The sequence below is a fragment of the Sciurus vulgaris genome (assembly GCF_902686455.1).
Source record: "Sciurus vulgaris genome assembly, chromosome: 3".
In the NCBI taxonomy this organism is placed as follows: domain Eukaryota; kingdom Metazoa; phylum Chordata; class Mammalia; order Rodentia; family Sciuridae; genus Sciurus; species Sciurus vulgaris.
Genome location: NC_136463.1, coordinates 1,641,794 through 1,657,745, shown reverse-complemented (window position 1 = coordinate 1,657,745; position 15,952 = coordinate 1,641,794). Strand labels below are relative to the sequence as shown.

Sequence of the window (15,952 nt, the reverse complement as noted above, 5' to 3'; positions counted from 1 at the left end):
CAGGCAGGGAGGCACCCTCATGTCCCTGTGGTCTCTGGGTTTGGGTCAGGTTTGGGAGAGTCAAAGAAGGGAGGCTACCCACCCTCTGGTGGGCCTCAGGGAGGCCCCCATTGTGTGGCGGGCATCGCATGTGCCAACGCCCTTGGATGTCCAGCTTTCAGACCAAGCCGGGGGAGAGGAGGCAGCCACCCCAGCCCCACCCCAGGGTGAGCCCACCTGGACAGTGGTGCCTCCCCAGGATCCAGGCGTTCCCTAGAAGCTGTGGCTGGGGGCTCAGAAGGACCAATGGCCCCTCCTGGCGGGCCTGGCCACGTATCCGTCTTCACCAGCTGCCCTCCCCCACACTGACCTCTGCCAGCATAAATGCCCCCACCTCAGTCACACTGACCCCAGGGCTAGCCAGCTGCACGGCACTTGCTTTAGGTCTGGCCTCCTGGTGAGACCTCTCTGCCTCCCCTTTTCTTCCCACCAGCAGCCGGGTTCCTTCTGAGCCTTGGTCTCAGGGAGGCCCCCGTTGTGTGGAGGGCATTGCATGTGCCAACAGCTCACATTCTAGGAGGCCACTAGCCAGGTGAGAAGGTGTCCCAGTTAATTTGGAAGGTCCCATGTCACCATGGGGAACCAAGGGCTCCGGAATGCCCTCTAATCACTACAGCCAGAGGTGGTGAAGAAGAGGTGGGCCTGCAGAGCTGTCTGAACCTGGGCAGAGAAGTCCCTGTGGACAGTGCCAGGGGCCTGTGTCCCCAGCCTGACTGCTGTGCCTTCCCTCCCTAGGGCCTGGAGGACTACGGGGCACGGTCCGTGAGCAGGTAAGGGCTCTAGACTGGCTCTTGAGACTGGGTTGGGTACGCCAGTGACTCGGCGGGGTGCTGAGACCTCGCAGTCGGCTCTTCCTCCCTGCCCAGCCCAGCTGGGCCCAGAGCCTCCACCACGTAGGTCCCTTCTTGGCTCTGCCCCTTCTCCCCAGCATCCGGCTGGCCCTGTCCACCTCCGCAGGGCCAGAGAGGACTGCCTGCATGCCTTCCCGACTCCTGAGGCCTGGGGCTGCCGCCACCTCTGTCCCCTCAGGGCACATTTGTGCCCTGGCTTCTCCATTGCCTGCTCCAGAGGTGGTGCGCGGGCTGCTGGCCAGCTAGAGCTGCTGGAGAGGGCTGCTGTGGGCAGTGGGCCTGCCGCCTCTACCAGTGATGGTGTGCACCTGGGCAGCTGTCCTGTGCTTTGTTCCACAGTGGCAGTGGCACGCTGGTGTCCACGGTGTGAGGACGCTGACCACGGGCAGCTGCTCTGAAGAGCCCCCGCCTCCACTGTCCCCTCCTCCGCTCTCGTCGGTTTGTTCTTGGTTTTTCCCACCTGCCCCCGCCTTTTGGTTGGTGACCCCAGACTCTGCGATCCCCCAGGGTCCATGGTGCTGCTCCCTGCGCCCCCTGCGCTCACACCCCCACCCACGTGTCCCCAGCCTCAGGCAGAGACTGCCAGGTGGGGCCTGCTGGCCGGGTGGCGGGGCAGCGTCCTCAGGTGCTGCCCGGCCCCACGGTGTTCGCGACGCACACCCTTTTGTGAGGCTCACCGAGGGCCAGGTCTAGAGTTCAGAGAAAAAGAAAAATCTTTAAAAAAAAAAAAAAAAAAAAGATGAAAAACAGGAAAAAGGACTTTTTTTCCTGAAAAAAACAGACATGCATGGACTCTGGTGTACGTATGTTGCTCTGCATTCGACCCCGGCGCACTGGTGTCTTCTGGTACAGGGAGGGGCTCGGGTCCTGAGAGGCTCAGCCCCAGGGCTCCAGCCACCCCGAGGACGGGGGCTCATGCTGAGCTTGGGGGCCTCCTGAGGAAGCCGGCCACTCCTGTGAGGGAGGCACAGCCCCAGGCCCGGCCCTGCCAGGCCTCCAGACCAGGCAGGGGGCCTCTTTCCTTGGTGGACACTGCTGGACACGTGTACCCAGAGCAGAGTGTGCGTCTCGGTAGTGGGGGTGGTGTTGCCCCCGCAGTGCCCTGGCAGGAGCAGGGCCCGGGCAGGCACTCTGGGCCGCACATGGACATTCCAAAGACCTCCAGAGACCACCCTACCCTGTTTTTTGGAAGCCATTTCCTTAACCAGCCTGTGAGGGAGTAGCAGCCACTTGGCCCCCGAATGCAGGGGCAAGGTGTGCACAGCTGGCCTGGGAGGCTGCCCAAGGGGCTCTGGGCAGGCGCCTTGCGCCTCCTGCCATGGGGACAGGCAGACCCTGTTTCCTCCTAAGCGCTCTCGTCCCTTTGTGTGTCTTGGTGACTTTAGAAGCAAGCACACTGGACTCAGTGGCTACTGGTTTTGTCTCTTCACACATTGAATTCTGGGCAGCTGAGCCAAGGTGCAGCTGGCTGGGCCCTGCGGCCGCTGGGAGCCTTCACAAAGCTGCACATGCCTGTCTGAGGTGGTTTAGCCAGACCTCCCGCACACCTGCCGAGGACTGGGACACGGCTGGTGGTGTCTGGGCCGCGGCTCCAGGCACAGGCAGGCCCCACTGACGTAAGGGAAGCACAGCCAGAACCTGGACGTGTGTAAAGAACCTTCCGTGTCCCACTTTTGCTAAAAGATTTCAAATCCAGGGGATTCCATGCGCAATGGATGAATGTAGACACAACACAGCAAAACTCGTATGAAGATGTAAAGTGCTGGAAATATTTTTTCCTTTTCTTTTTTTTTTTTTTAATCTGAATTGTGCCCTGTACTGCAGTTCACTGTTTGAATAAAAGTTTTATTTATTGCATCGAGTTGGATCTGGAGCCTCTTTCCAGCCCCTGGCAGGTGTCCAGGCTTTATGGGCCAGGCCACACCTCCACGTGCCACCTGCAGCCTCTTTAGTGGGCTTTGCAGGGCACCTTGGGGTTGTTTGCTGAAAGGATCTAGGTTTGTGGGGAGTGCTGGCCCCTTTTGAGTCCAGTGCCAACTGCTGCCACCCTTCACTGGGCTCAGTGGTGGCACCTGGGGTGGTGGCGCACCAGGTGAGAGAGCAGGCCTGGTGGGGCCTAGGCAGGCTCTGGGCAGGCAGGGGCAGCCCTGCCCCCTTGCCCCCCCTCAGCTTCCTCCAGACCTGAAGAGCAAGGCAGCCTGGCTCTGCCTGGCAGCTGGTGCTCTGGGCTCCAGGATTCTGGGTTCCCTCCTGGCCTCCCCAGCTTTTCCGGCTCCCTACGAGAGTCCCTGACCCCTTGCGAACCCCCTCCAGCCCCATCATCTGAGCCTTGTGTTTCCTTGCAGTGCCCATGTGGAAGTGGCCAGATTTTGAGCCGCCTCTGACTAGTTAGTAAGTCGCCCTGGTCTTCTGTGCCCGTTGTCTGCATCTGCAGTGGCTCTGGAGGGACTCCCCCAGCTGCCTTGCTCGGGCTCTGGGCCTTCCTTCCACTGGTTCCCTTCTGGGCTCCTGGATCTCCCTTTTCCCTGGAGGCTTGTGGTTCTGTCCTGGCTGCCCTGCTGCTGCCCTCACTGTGCGCGGGGCTGCCTTGGCCTTCTATCTGTCCTCTCCTGCCCCTGCTGGGTGCTTCAGCACAATCACAGGGTGACCCTGGGAAGCAGCTGAGACTGACCACATAGCACCAGCACGGGCCTTCCTCTGGAGGGGTGTGGTGAGCTCTGAGCCTGACCTGGCAGAGCTGGGCCCAGGCTCAGGGTACTGGGGACAGGTGAGTCCAGGCCCTGCTGCCCACTGCCTACTGTTGTAGCTTTTCCAAGTCCCCTATCTCCTCACCTGGTCCCAAGACACCGGCCAGACTGCCCAGAAGCAGCCCTCTGCCCCCACACAAGGCACCCACCACCAGCCTCTAGCCCCTTCTCTGGTGACAGCTGCTGAGCCCTAGTGCTGGAAAAGCGAGTCCCCAGACAGGCGGCTGGGAGCAGGAGGGGGTCTCCCTTCAGCCCTTGCATTTTGTCAGGTGACCCTGCTACGCATGCACCCTCCCCACTGGGTGGGTCTTCCTGCTGCCCTCCCACCCCACACTGTAGGAGGGTGGTCTGTGAAACCAGGGCTTGCATCCCTTACCAAGGAGAGTGGCCACTGCCTCGCCAGTGGTCACTGCAGCATGTCCCAGCCTGGGGCAGACGGACCGCTCGGGCAGTCCTGGACCCTCGCTTCTCTGGGACTGGCTTTCTGTTGGGAGTGGCAGCGTGAGTTGTGGAGGGTGCTGTGGGAAAATGCTCCTGAGACCTGGGGACAGGAACGCCTTGGTTGACCCTGGCGTGCCACTCTCCTGCCCGTCTCGAGAGCCTCCCCAACCTCACTGCCCCAGGGCTCTGGGCCTGCTGGTGGCCAGACTACCCTCACCTGAGGGTCCAGGAGGCTGGAGTGCCTCTACCTGGACCCACGTCCCTGGACTAAGAGACCAGGGACGAGTTGGGCATCGGGGTGCCAGTGTGCCAGCAGCCCAGCACCACGCCACGGCACATAGGGCCATCTCCTGGCGGCAGTCCGCCTGGTCTTTCAGCTCCCCTGGGCAGGGGTCAAGAGCCATCTGCAGTTGGTCGACAAGTGCCCTCCTGCCCAGCATAGGGGCTTGGCATGAGAATGGAGAGGCAGATACCAGAGCACCACCCACACTCTTGTTCTGCAGTGGCCTGGAGCCCACTCTAGGGAGGGACTCCAGGGCCTGGCAGGTGAAGTCCCCTTAATCCCAGAGACCTGGGAGGCTGAGGCAGGAGGATTGCAAGTTTGAGGCCAGTTTCAGCAACTTAGGGCTGGGGACGTGGCTCAGTGGTGGAAGCCCCCGGTTCAATGCCTGGCACCAGGACTTCACGAGTGCTGCCGTTGAGGCCAGACACACGCAGGTAGAGCTCGGAGCGCGGCCTGGCGCTCCAGGTGGCTGCAGCCTCTGCTCAGAATCCCCGTTGCTCATGCGAGTGGTTGGCTCAGAAGATGATCTGATGACCCTGAAGTCCACGCTGCTCCTGAGTTTTATGAGCCTGGAATTCAAGCCATGTGGCTGCAGGGAGAGACTTTTCTAAGTTCCTGGTCACAGTGTCCTTCACAAGCAGCTGCCAGTGTCCCAGCCTGTGGGCAGCCAGACCATTCAGGCAAGTCCTGGAGCCTCAGCTGCAAGATGACCTCTGCCGTGGCGGCCCCGCCCTGCCTGGGCAGTCCCAATCCGTCCTGGGAGAGGGTGCCATTGCATGTGCAAAAACCCCGGTCATTCCTGTGTCCCCAGGCCAGCGTGCCCAGCCCCTGTGGCCGTCCTGACTGGGCATGCTCCTTCTCTATTCCTTCTGCTTTTGGACATTTCTTGGTGACTTTCCCTTGCAGGCCACACACTAGCTGGATCTGTCTCTGGAGGTTCTTTTTTGCTTGTCCACCGTGTTCACAAGGGAGCGTCTCTTCCTTTGCGGACAATGCCCATGGGATCTGCTACTGGCACACACACAGGGAGACTTGGCATGGCCTTGGACTCAGTGTCAGGCCCCAACCTCCAAGGAGTCACCCGGCTAGCTCCCCAGGGTCACTCGGGAGCATCTGTTCTTCCAGCTCCTGGAGGTGGTGGCCCTCCTCTTGGCATGGGTCTGTGGTCTTGGGGAAGCTGGCCCAGGGCCCTGGCCCTCCCACCACATTAGATGAAATGACAGAGCTCAGGGTCCCAAGGCCCTGGTTCCCTGGACACTCAGTGTGGACGGCTCCGCTGTTTGAGGGAGCAGGAAGGAGTGGGTTAGAGAGTGGAGACCCTGGCAGAGGGCTCTCCAGGTCTGAGCGCCTGCGTCCATCCTGACCGGTGCCATCTTTTGGCGAGAGCTTGGTGGGCGTTGTCTTGGGGGCGAGAATGAGGTGCCTCCTGTGGATGACTCAGCCATTCTGCCCTGGGCACTTGTCTGGAGCCACCCTCCAGCTCTGGCATCTGGCACAGTTCTGCCCGTTCCTCTGCCCGGTTGCAGACCCTCCATAGAAAGTTCTGTCCCTGCTGCGAGTCTCCCCAAGCCCTGCTGGCCTTGGAGCTCCTCTCCAGGAGCTGGAGTGGTCCATGGGTAGGCCTGACCACCCCCAGGCCTGCAGCAGGCCCTGCTCAACAGCAGTGGGATCCTCACTGTCATCTGGCCACCAGGCTCCAGTGCAAAGAGAAGCCCAGCACTGAGCAGGCCCAGAGGCTGGCCTCTAAACCTTGAGCTGTGAGCCTCCAAGCCACGTGGGCCTGTCTCCTCCTCCCATCTTTTCCAAGCCTCACGGTGTTTCGGATGTGTAGAAAACATGAAGTCCTTGGGAAAGCATAGGGAGATGCCCCTGCCCTCGGGCGTTCTCCTGGGCATGCTGGACGGAGTGCTTGCCTGCAGGCCTGCTGCTGGCTCACCCAGGCTCCCGAGGACCCAGCCAGGCCAGAGGTGACCCCACTCCAGGTAACGGCTCCAGGGCCCAGCCCACTTCCCAGGAGCACAGCCCTGTGCCTGCGAGTCCGTGTTCGTGCACCATCTGTGCTGTCCCTGTGGAGCTGCCTGACCCCCAGCTGCTGCCCCGCACTGCCCCAGCCTGGGCGAGTCCTCTCAAGCCCAATAGGGACTGTGAAGAGAGGCTCCCAGGGGACCAGGCTGGTGCTGTGCCCTCTGTGCTCATCTCGTTCCATCTCCACTTCTTGTCTCTCGAGTCCTCTTTGTACATCAGCTGCGGCCACGGGGCACTGGGGAGGGAACCTGCCACCCAGCCAAGGAAGGGTCAGGCCTTGGCAGGGGCCACCACGCCCACCCCAGCCTGTAGGTGCCAGCACACTCGTGTCTGTGTGTCTACCTGTCTGCAGTGTGTCTCCAGCAGGACGCCTGCATGCCTGGGCCAGCTCGTGTGGCCTGCCACGCTATGTCCTGTGTGTGGATGGGCCATCAGCCCGGCTACTCCTCAGGCTTGGTCTGGTGTGGGGCTCACCTGATTGCACCCTCTGGAGCTAGGTCATAGTTGCCCCCCCACCACGCCACTCCGGGAGAGTTGCCAGTTTGAAGTGGGGGTGCCCTGCCCACAGCATGTGGGGTGAACAGAGGGTGGCTGCACCAGGGGTCAGCAGGCTTTGCAGAGAGTGCCTGGCCCTGGCCCCAGCACCCGCTTTGTCCACGGCCCTTAGTTCTGAGGTGGGCTGTTGGAGTCCCTGCTGGGAGTCCCAGGGCAGTTTGGGTGGCATGGCTTGCCCAGAGCACCTGTCCCAAACTGAAACCATTCTTCTCTCCTCAGGAATCCCTTTGCCAACGTCCAGCTGAAGCCGACGGTGACCAATGACAGGTCTGCTCCCCTCCTCAGCTGACAGCCACCTACATCGCCACCCTCTGCCCCCACCCACATAAGTGATCTGTCACCACCTGTGAGTTCCTGTTTGGAGGACCAACGCCCAAGCCCCCTTCAGCCTCTGAATCTTGGCTGCTCCTGGGGTTGTTGGCCCCTGGACAAGGCTGGCCAGGAAGCGACCCTGAGAACCCCAGGCCTGCTGGTCCTCTGAGGGCAGAAACTTCTGGCCCCAGGCGGTGAGCCCCGGTGCCCCTGGTCGCAGGAGGAGCATCAGCTGTGGATGGAAGGGCGCCTGCTCCTGCTGCCTGCACCCAAGCTGTGCCAGGCGTGACTGGGCCTGTGGGCTAGGCCCTGTTCTCCAGAGCCATCCATCTTAGCACGTAGCTTCCCCGGGGCTCTGCCTGCCGTTCCTGAGGAGTGGGCTCTGCCCTGCTTCCACCCTGCCCGAGCCCCACTTCCCATCCAGAACTGCTCCTGGCAGTGTGCCCTGGGTCACCAGCTGTGTGCCTGCTGGCTGGTAGAGTCCCGAACTCTACCTGGGACTCCTGGGTGGGACTCCCCCGCTGTTTCCTATAGGGGCTGGGCTGGACACAGGGCTTCAAAACTCCCGAGCAGAGCTCGTTCCCCACAGCTCTTCCAGGGAAGCTCTGCAGCTCCTGGCTCGCTGCACTGCCTCCAGGCTGCACAGGAGGCTGGCACCAGTGCTCAGGGGGCACACGTGGGCTGGACACAGGCCTGGAGCAGCAGGGAACCATGGCCTCTCTGCTCCAAAGTCTGCCTGCCTCTTCCACCCACTGCTGGGCCCGGGGACCGCCCTAGGGAGGTCTGGGATCCACCCTCCTCACCCAGGAAGAGTGGGCTGCAGGGGTCTCCCTGCCCTGGCAGTGCAGCAGGTCGCCCGGGTGTGCCTCCTAGCCCCCAGCCAGCTGGCAGCGGGTCCCCTCAGGCATGCCCAGGGCTTTGTCTGCAGACACCACAGAAGACACTGAGCACAAGATTGTTTTTTTTTTTTTTTTTTTAAGATTGTTTTTTTTCTTAGCGTGGTTTCTCTTAAAAAAACAAAAAAGAACAAGAAACTCATTGCACCAGCTTCCAAAGCCTCAAACTAATTAAAAAAAAAAATCACACACACAAACTCAAACGTCCCTTCCCCACCCCCAAAGCAACAATAAACTTTACATCTCTTTGGCAACAATAACTTAGAATCATCCCATTTCCATTCACTCCAGCAACCGTGGTTACAAAAATACTCCCTGTGCTGCCTGTGTCCCCCAGCCCTGCCTCTTCCCCGACATCCCTGTGGCAGGAGCCCCCACTCTCCCCTGGCTGCAGGGCCTGGGGCCAGGCGCTGTCCCAAGGAGGGGAGCTACCTGCCCTGGCTCTAGAACAGGGCCAGTGGTGGAGTGAGGCCTGGAAGCCCCTCTTGGCCTCTCTTGCAGCCCAGACCCTGTGGGGAGGGGCTTATGGGTGGAGGCAGTGAAGGGAAACAGTCACTCAGATAAAGACATTGGAAACACTGAGCCCAGGGGTCTGTTCTTGCACCAAACAAACCCAGACCCAGGTGAAAGGGCACAGGAAGATTTGAAGGCCTGACCTCATCTGGGGGTCAGGCCTTGCCTGGCTGAGGACATGAACATCCTGTGAACACAGAAAGGGAGCCAGCCAGGCAAGGCATGCAGGCCTATGGCCAAAGGTAGGTCCCCAGGCCCAAGGCCAAGCAGTCCAACAGTAGCGGCCAGGCAGGCCCAGGGTGTGGGCCTCTCTCAAGTGTGCATATGTGTATGTAGAGACACCCATCGGCCCACAGGCATCCCCAGGGGCCGACAGCAAACCCGCCTCAGGGTCACATTCTGCCCCCAGGGCAGCACAAGTGACCATGCACAGCCAGTCCTACTGTCCACGCTGAAGAAGGGCCTCCACCTGCTCCTCCAGCAGCAGGCACCATGGGCACTGGAGTCTGCTGCCGCCAGTCATAAGTCCCTACTCACTCCCAGTCACCATCCTCGCTGCTGCCTGGGTAGGACGGCAGGGGCTCCAGTGACGCCAGCCTTCACAGTGCGGCTGCCTGGGTCTCAAGCCTCAGGGCAACCAGCCCCAGCACTTGCTGCAGGGCCTGCAAAGGGGGTGGCACATGAGCACACGGCGAGATGCCCCAGTTCGTTCCCCCAGAGTCCCACTAGGCCCAGGCCCAGGCCCAGGCCCAGGCCCAGGCCCCTCCCCTGCAGGTCTGGGCCCAGGTGGGCCTGTTTCTCTTCGCACCACCTCAGGCCCAGCAGGCCCAGCAGTACTCAGCAAACACCCTCCAAGTCCTCCAGCAGATGGGAAAACAGGCCTGGGTAGGGGCGGGGTGCCCTGGTAAAATCTGCCTGTCTGTCCTGGGGATGGTGGCAGGCCCTTGCCCCAAGGCTACTGTAGCCATAGGTGGGGACCGCTATTGGGCTGGGTCTGTCTGAGGGATGAGAGGCAGGCGGGGAGGCTCCTGGGAGGAGGTGGGCTTTGAGGGAATCCTAGCAGGATCTGAGGAAACCTGTCAAGCAAGTGGGTGGGTTGGGCACCTGGCAGTGCAGGCAGGGGTGGGCTAGGGCCCTTCCTCCAAGTAGGGCACCACCTGAGCACCAAGGGCCTTAGATGTGGCCACCCTGGTGCCCTGGGTAGAGAGCCTGCAGGGGTTTCTGGCAAGAACCCCGCCACCTGCGATGACTAGCAAGTAGGGATGGGCAGGCCTTAGGTGAGGGTGTCCTAGCAGGGCCGGTTCTGGTGGCAGAGGCTACAGGGGATTTGGGGGAGCGAGGGTCAAGCAGGGAAAGTTGGGTAGGGTGCTCAGTGTCCAGCGGCCTGCTGTGGAGGGAGAAGGCAGAAGCCTGAGAGTGGGGCGGGTCCAGGGGCCCAGACACCGGTCAGCTCGGTCTGGGCAGGCCGCTGCTAAGGGACAGGGCAGACAGGCGACACGCAACGTCCCTCCCTGCTGCCGCGTCGCGCTGCCGCACGGCGCCTCACCTCCCACGGACGGGGCGTCCGAGTCCGACACGTGCGTGATGGAGAAGCGGGACGCGGGCGCGGGCGACACGGTGAAGCGCGAGAAGGGCGTGTGCGCGGCCGGCGTGGGGGATGCGGCCAGTGCGGGAGCGGCCGGGTCCAGCGCGGTCGCCGCCGCCGCCGCCGCCTTGGCGGGCGCCAGCGGAAAGCCGTCGTCCCACTCGAATCCGCCGCCTGCAAGTCGGCGCCGCGTCACTGGCGTCCCTCGCGCCCGCGGAGGGCCTGGCCCCGCCCCTGACGCCACGGCCCCGCCCCGCCCCGGGCGGCCCCCCCCTGACGCCACGGCCCCGCCCCACCCCGGGCGGCCCCGCCCCCGGCCCTGACGCCACGGCCCCGCCCCCGGCTCACCGTCCTGGGCCGCCGAGCAGTCGCGCGAGCTGTCGTCCCGTCGCGGCCGTCCGGGGGCGCTGGGCGAGCCGGGGCTGCCCTCCAGAAGCGCGGGAGGCGACTCCTTCGCGCCGGGGAAGGGCTCCCCGAGCTCCCGGGTGGGGCTCTCCTAGAGGGACGGAGAACCACGTGGCTCTTGCCAGGAGCCGCGGCGATTCTCACCCTCCCCCCGCGCCTCAGGCCAGCTCAGACGCCGGTGGCGGCTACCCACCTGGTCAAAGAGGTAGACGGTGACGTCGTCGAAGAAGGACACAGCCTTCTTCTTTCGCTCCAGGTCTTCGCAGAAGGCCTCGGACAGCAGACTGGGCATCTTGAGCAGGCTGCGCAGGTTGCGCGTGCTCTGGCTCTCAGCCACCACCACTGGCACGGCGGGGGACTCGTCCTCGCTGTCCTCGCTGGGCTCCTGGATGCTGTAGCAGCGGAGCTCTTCGTCAGACTCGTCGCTGTCTTCGCTGTCCTCCTCCTCCTCCTCTGACCGGCCCTCCAATGCCCCAACGTGGCCAGGCAGTGTTAAGCAGAGCGGGTTTCTGGAGGCGCCTGAGCCCCCTGTCCGCCCCAGTGGGGACCACAGTCCTGGGGTCCTGTGGAGCTCTGCTCCTTCTCCTTCTGAGCTCAGTGGGACTGGGGTCAGCAGGAAAAACTTAGAGTGGCTGGGGCTGGGCACAATCTGCCTCTCCGATGGATCCTGGGACCCAGGAGGCTCTGCCCGAGGACTACCAGGGCAGGCACCTGGCTCCTCACAAGGTGGCAGCGCCTCCTTGTGGCCAGTGCCTGGTGCCTCCTGGAGCACCCCTGGCTGGGGAGTAGGCTGTACAGATGGCCCAGGTCTCTGTGGACTCTTGAGGTCTGGATCTAGCCCTACGCCCTGGACCTCACTGCACTTCTGGGGGCCCACCGAGGGCTCAGACTCAGTGTCCAGGTCTGAGAAGTACGCAGAGTCTCTGTAGGGGTTCTTCTCACTGAGGCTTCCCAGGGAGGCCGGCAGCATGTCAGGTCCCTCACTCCCACCTTCGGAGGCCAGCTCTCCAAAGGCCCCAGGGACACTTGACTCATGGGCCTCCTTGAGCACAAACTCAGGGGACTCATAGTTCTCAGTGTCATAGCCACTGTCCAGGGCACGGGGCTGCCCACCAGGGATGCCCGTGGCTGATGGGCTGAAGACCTCACAGCCACCATCACTGGCTGAGGACGGGATGTCCAGCGAGTCCAGGGAGTCAGGGGTCCCCACCTGCTTCTGCAGAGATCGGAAGGCCGGCACTATATCTGGCTTCTCAGCCTGGGGGCCATCGCTAGACAAGTCAGTAAAGACACCTGAAGTGGCCTCAGTTGTGTCTTCCTCCTCACTACTGGGTGCCTCCTGTGCGGCAGAGCTGCTGCTGTTGTCCAGAGTTGGGACTGGCTCAGAAACTGTCACCTGGCTGCTGGTAGCGGGCGTGGGTGAGGCAGGAAGGGCATCAGGGGCGCTGGCCTCCTCTGAAGGAAGTGGGGCTCCTTCATGGGATGGGGAGGGGATGGAAGGAAGGGGCAGCTGGGGTCCAGCAGAGCCCTCAGCCTCCTGGGCCAGCTTGGGTTCTGCCTGAGGGTTGTCACCACCACTTATCGCTGCCTCTGTGCAGGGGGAAATGACCTGGCACAGATGAGGTGGACTGATGTGTCCGCCTGGCTCCTGACCCAGGGAGGCTGTCTGTGGCCCAAGCAGAGGCTCCCTGGGGTCTTCCTGGTCCAGAGGTTGGCCCAGCTCAGGGGAGGCTCCTGGGGACTGTGCAGGGCTGAGGCAGTGGTCTGTGCAGCTGCCCACATGGCCTGGGTCCCAGGAATCTGGGTCACGGCTGCCACTGTTGTTGTTGGCTGAAGTGTTGGAGCTCCAGTGTCCACGCTGGGCAGCCCTTTGTGCCTCAGCCTCCCCCAGCTCCTCCGGGCCAGGAGATGGCTGGGCCCTGGAGCTCCCCAGTGGGGATACTCCCAGTGGGTCCTCAAAGAATGGCGGGCAAAAGGCGGCTACACCCCAGTCTGCATCCTCTGCTTGCATGGAGGCCCGGGGAGAGGGTGAGAATGAGGGGGAGGGTGGATCCCGGGCCCGGCTGCTGCTCTGGTAGTGACTGCAGCGGCCCCTGGGGCCTTCGGCTGGTGGTGCGTGGCCCAGCAGCGGCTCCATGGCCAGCGAGGCAGCAGTGCTACCTTCGGAGTCGTCGTCTTGGTCTACGGCAGCGCGGGGGCTGGGGGCGCAGTCAGCACAGTCAGGATCGTGGCCGGCGGCAGGCGCGGCCTCCTCCAAGCGGATGAAGTACTCGCTGCCCAGAGAGGGGCTGTGCGCGCTGAGTACAGGCACCACGCCCGGCGGCGCGCCGTCGGGGGCGCACAGCTCCTGCAGGCGCGAGGTGCGGCCCGGGCTCGGCGCGCCCCCCGTCGGCGGGAAGGCGTCGGCGCCGCGACCGGCCTCCCATTTGTACTCAAAGTTGAGGCCGCGGCTTGTCTCGGTCACTGTCAGCACGTCGTCGCCGTCCGCGTGGAAGCCGTCGCCTGCGAACTGCTCCAGCAGCGGGAAGGAGGAGGCGGCGGCGAGCTCCGGAGCACCGCTCAGCGCTGGGCCCACTGCGCCCGGCCCGGGGCCTGCGCCGCCCCCGCCTGGCCGCAGCGAGCGCCAGCGCCGCTCGAACTCCTCTTCCGCTTCCGTGGCGCCCTTGGCGCACAGGTAGGACAGCAACAGGTGCACCTCCTCGGCCGTGGGCCGCTGCTCGGGCTGCAGCCAGCAGAACTGCATCACTTCGTACCTGCCGGGAGGCCCCATGGGTGGACCCGGCCATGCCAGCCCCCCACGTGGAAGTTGTTCTCCTGACTCAGCGACTTGAGGGCAGTGAAGGGCCGCCCACTTACTTCCCCCACACCCCAATTCCCCAAGAAGCCAGCAGTTTGAGGGTAGATCCCCCTTTCCTGATTACAGGGTGCAGAGGCCCCAGGGGAGGTCAGAGGGTGGGGCCAGGGAGAGCTGGAACCCCAACAGTTGTATTGAGCCACCTGTGCCCTGGGACTTAGAGCACTCCCCACTCTGAGCCCCGTACAGGGACGTAGGTCCTCACCAGCGGTCAGACAAGGTCAGCTGCAACTGGGGCTTGGGCAGCTTGAGCTGCTGCTCCCGCACGGCGTAAGCCAGCACCTGCCGGTCTGAGTGGTGGGGGTAGGGCTGTGCACCCAACTCGAAGAGCTCCCAGATGGTCACACCCAGGGACCTGCGGGGCAGACCACTGTGAGATGGGGCTGGGCATGCCACACAGGACCCACGGACACCTCAGGGGCAGCTCCACCATCCTGCCAGCCACTGCGGAAAGAGCTCAGTACCACCCGGCTCCCAAGAACAGATCATGCCAACCTGGCCAGGACAAGTTCAGCATCCAGGATGCCTAGCGAGCAAGAGCCAGATTGCTCTTGCAACCTGTAATCCAGTCAATTTGTCCACTCACTCATTCACTGGAAGGAGGGCATGGAGACCAGGCAGAACCTACTGGCCCTGGGGGCCTGAGGCTGAGAGAGGAATAAGCCCACTCCGACATGGGTAGGGCTGGGGGAACCAGCAGGAGTGCCCGGGGCAGGCAGGGCTGGAGGGAGCAACTCAGGGTCCCTTCCAGTGGGCCATGGCTTCACCTGGCTCTTTTGGACCCAGGAAGCTGGGGAGTAAAGGACAAAGTTATTCTGGCAATGGAGAAGTTTCTGACCTAGGTTAAAGCCCTGTGACTGGGGACCCTAGCCAGAGTGCAGTGGTTTGGGCACACCAGGAAGGGACACCTGAGTATAGGGAACGGGAGATGGAGTGTCCACAATGGGGCATGGTTCAAGGGCCTCGGGGAGGCCCCTAAAAGTTCAGGAAGGGTGACTGGTCCAGGGTCAGGAAGGGTGCAGGCTCTGACTGTCACCAGGAGGCAGAAGCAGAGGCTGGGCCAGCCAGGAATGGGCACCCTGGTGGCAGGAGACCGCCCCAGGACTGTGAAAGCTGGCACTTTTCAAGTCCCCAGAGCAGCTCAGCCCTGTCCCTCTGAAGGCTGCAGTGCCAGGAGGGAAAGAATGGTCACTGCCTGGCTCAGCACTGGGGCTCAGAACGGGCTTCCAGGAGGCAGTCCTGGGAGACCCCAGCCCCACTCCTCTCTGCTCCTCCACCCAGCACGGCTGACCTCCACTTCCCCAAAGGAAGCCAGCAGCCCACCCAGACTTCCTCAGGGGCACAGGTGTGACTCAGGCCCCACATCCCACGAGGACAGACAACCTGTGACTACTACCTGTAGTGGCATTTTGAACTTAATGTGCCTTTGACTGTTAGTTTGAATGCCAGCCCAGCACCTTGACTCCCTCCACCAGCATGGGGTTCCCACCCACTACACCTGCCCAGTCCTCTGGCATTTGCAGCTACAGGTGGCACTGGCTCCCAATGACCTCCTGAGGCCAGTATGGCAGACACGCAATGTTGTCTCACCCTAGACTCTCCTGCAGTGGCTGGCTTGCACCCACCCACAAAAGATGCGGGATGGCTGGATGGCTGCCAGGGCAACCCATCAGGCCTGCAAAGCCAATGTCCGTCCTTTCTCTCTGTTTTTTAATGGGGGATTGAACAGGGTTCACTTCTACCACTGAGCTACATCCCTGGTCCTTTATTTAGAAGGGATCTCACTAGCTTGCTGAGGGTCTTGCTGCGTTGCCAAGACTCGACTTGAACTTGCTATCTTCCTGCCTCAGCCTCCCGAGTTACTGGAATGGCAGGCACCCTTTGTTTTTGCTAGAGGCCTCATTTGAGCCCCAGGCAGCCCGAGGCTGAGCCTGGACAGGGGAGTCCGGTCCTCCTGAGCCACCTGGCTGCAGGGGACGTGCACTCACCACACGTTGCTGGTCTTGGTCTGGTCAACCACCAGCAGGTTCCCGTGCACTTCATCCACCAGTTCGGGTGCGATCCAGCGCAGGGGCACCCACAGCTGGTCAGCAGTCACAAAGTAGTCTTCCTGTGGGCCCACAGGGAGGGTCAGCCCTGCCAGGCGGCAGCCCCCTGCAGGCCCCGCCCCACCCGACTTACCCTGTACTTGCAGTGAGACAGGCCGTAGTCGCCAATCTTCACTGCCAGGTCAGCTGTGAGCAGGCAGCTTCGCAGGGCCAGGTCGCTGTGGGGTGGGAGGCAGGGTCAGCTGGGTATGCTGGGCTGGGGGCCTTGAGCACTGAGGGTCCTCTGCCCACAACTGGACAGCTCACCCCCAGGGTGTCCTGGGCTCACCCAGCAGGTAGGCAGGAAGAGGTGTCTGAGAGGCTACCCACGAGGGGTACACCATGCTTACCCAGAGCCC

At 62.8% G+C, this 15,952-nt stretch overlaps 2 protein-coding genes across 11 annotated transcripts in view; one reads left to right on the top strand and one right to left on the bottom strand.

Annotated features, from left to right (window-relative positions):
• Window positions 1–7,421, top strand: part of BAIAP2 (BAR/IMD domain containing adaptor protein 2) — a 62,182-nt gene extending 54,761 nt beyond the window's left edge. Inside the window, exons 13-15 of one of the 4 annotated variants that reach the window (XM_079133434.1) lie at window positions 775–809; window positions 3,236–3,277; window positions 7,161–7,421. In XM_079133434.1, the coding sequence (XP_078989560.1) occupies window positions 775–809; window positions 3,236–3,263 (63 nt within the window). In that variant the 3' untranslated portion in view covers window positions 3,264–3,277; window positions 7,161–7,421. Of the gene's footprint in view, window positions 1–774; window positions 810–1,229; window positions 1,647–3,235; window positions 3,282–7,160 lie in introns of those variants that run through there. The other 3 variants (XM_079133433.1, XM_079133431.1, XM_079133432.1) reach the window with 3 other exon arrangements.
• Window positions 7,422–8,950: 1,529 nt separating this feature from the next.
• Window positions 8,951–15,952, bottom strand: part of AATK (apoptosis associated tyrosine kinase) — a 32,982-nt gene continuing 25,980 nt past the window's right edge. For all 7 annotated transcript variants that reach the window (XM_079133417.1, XM_079133421.1, XM_079133419.1 and 4 more), the window contains 7 exons: window positions 15,688–15,772; window positions 15,495–15,616; window positions 13,712–13,861; window positions 10,846–13,405; window positions 10,596–10,743; window positions 10,209–10,421; window positions 8,951–9,324 (listed from right to left, as the gene is read on the bottom strand). In XM_079133417.1, coding sequence (XP_078989543.1) covers window positions 9,284–9,324; window positions 10,209–10,421; window positions 10,596–10,743; window positions 10,846–13,405; window positions 13,712–13,861; window positions 15,495–15,616; window positions 15,688–15,772 — 3,319 coding nt within the window. In that variant the 3' untranslated portion in view covers window positions 8,951–9,283. The remainder of the gene's footprint in view (window positions 9,325–10,208; window positions 10,422–10,595; window positions 10,744–10,845; window positions 13,406–13,711; window positions 13,862–15,494; window positions 15,617–15,687; window positions 15,773–15,952) is intronic.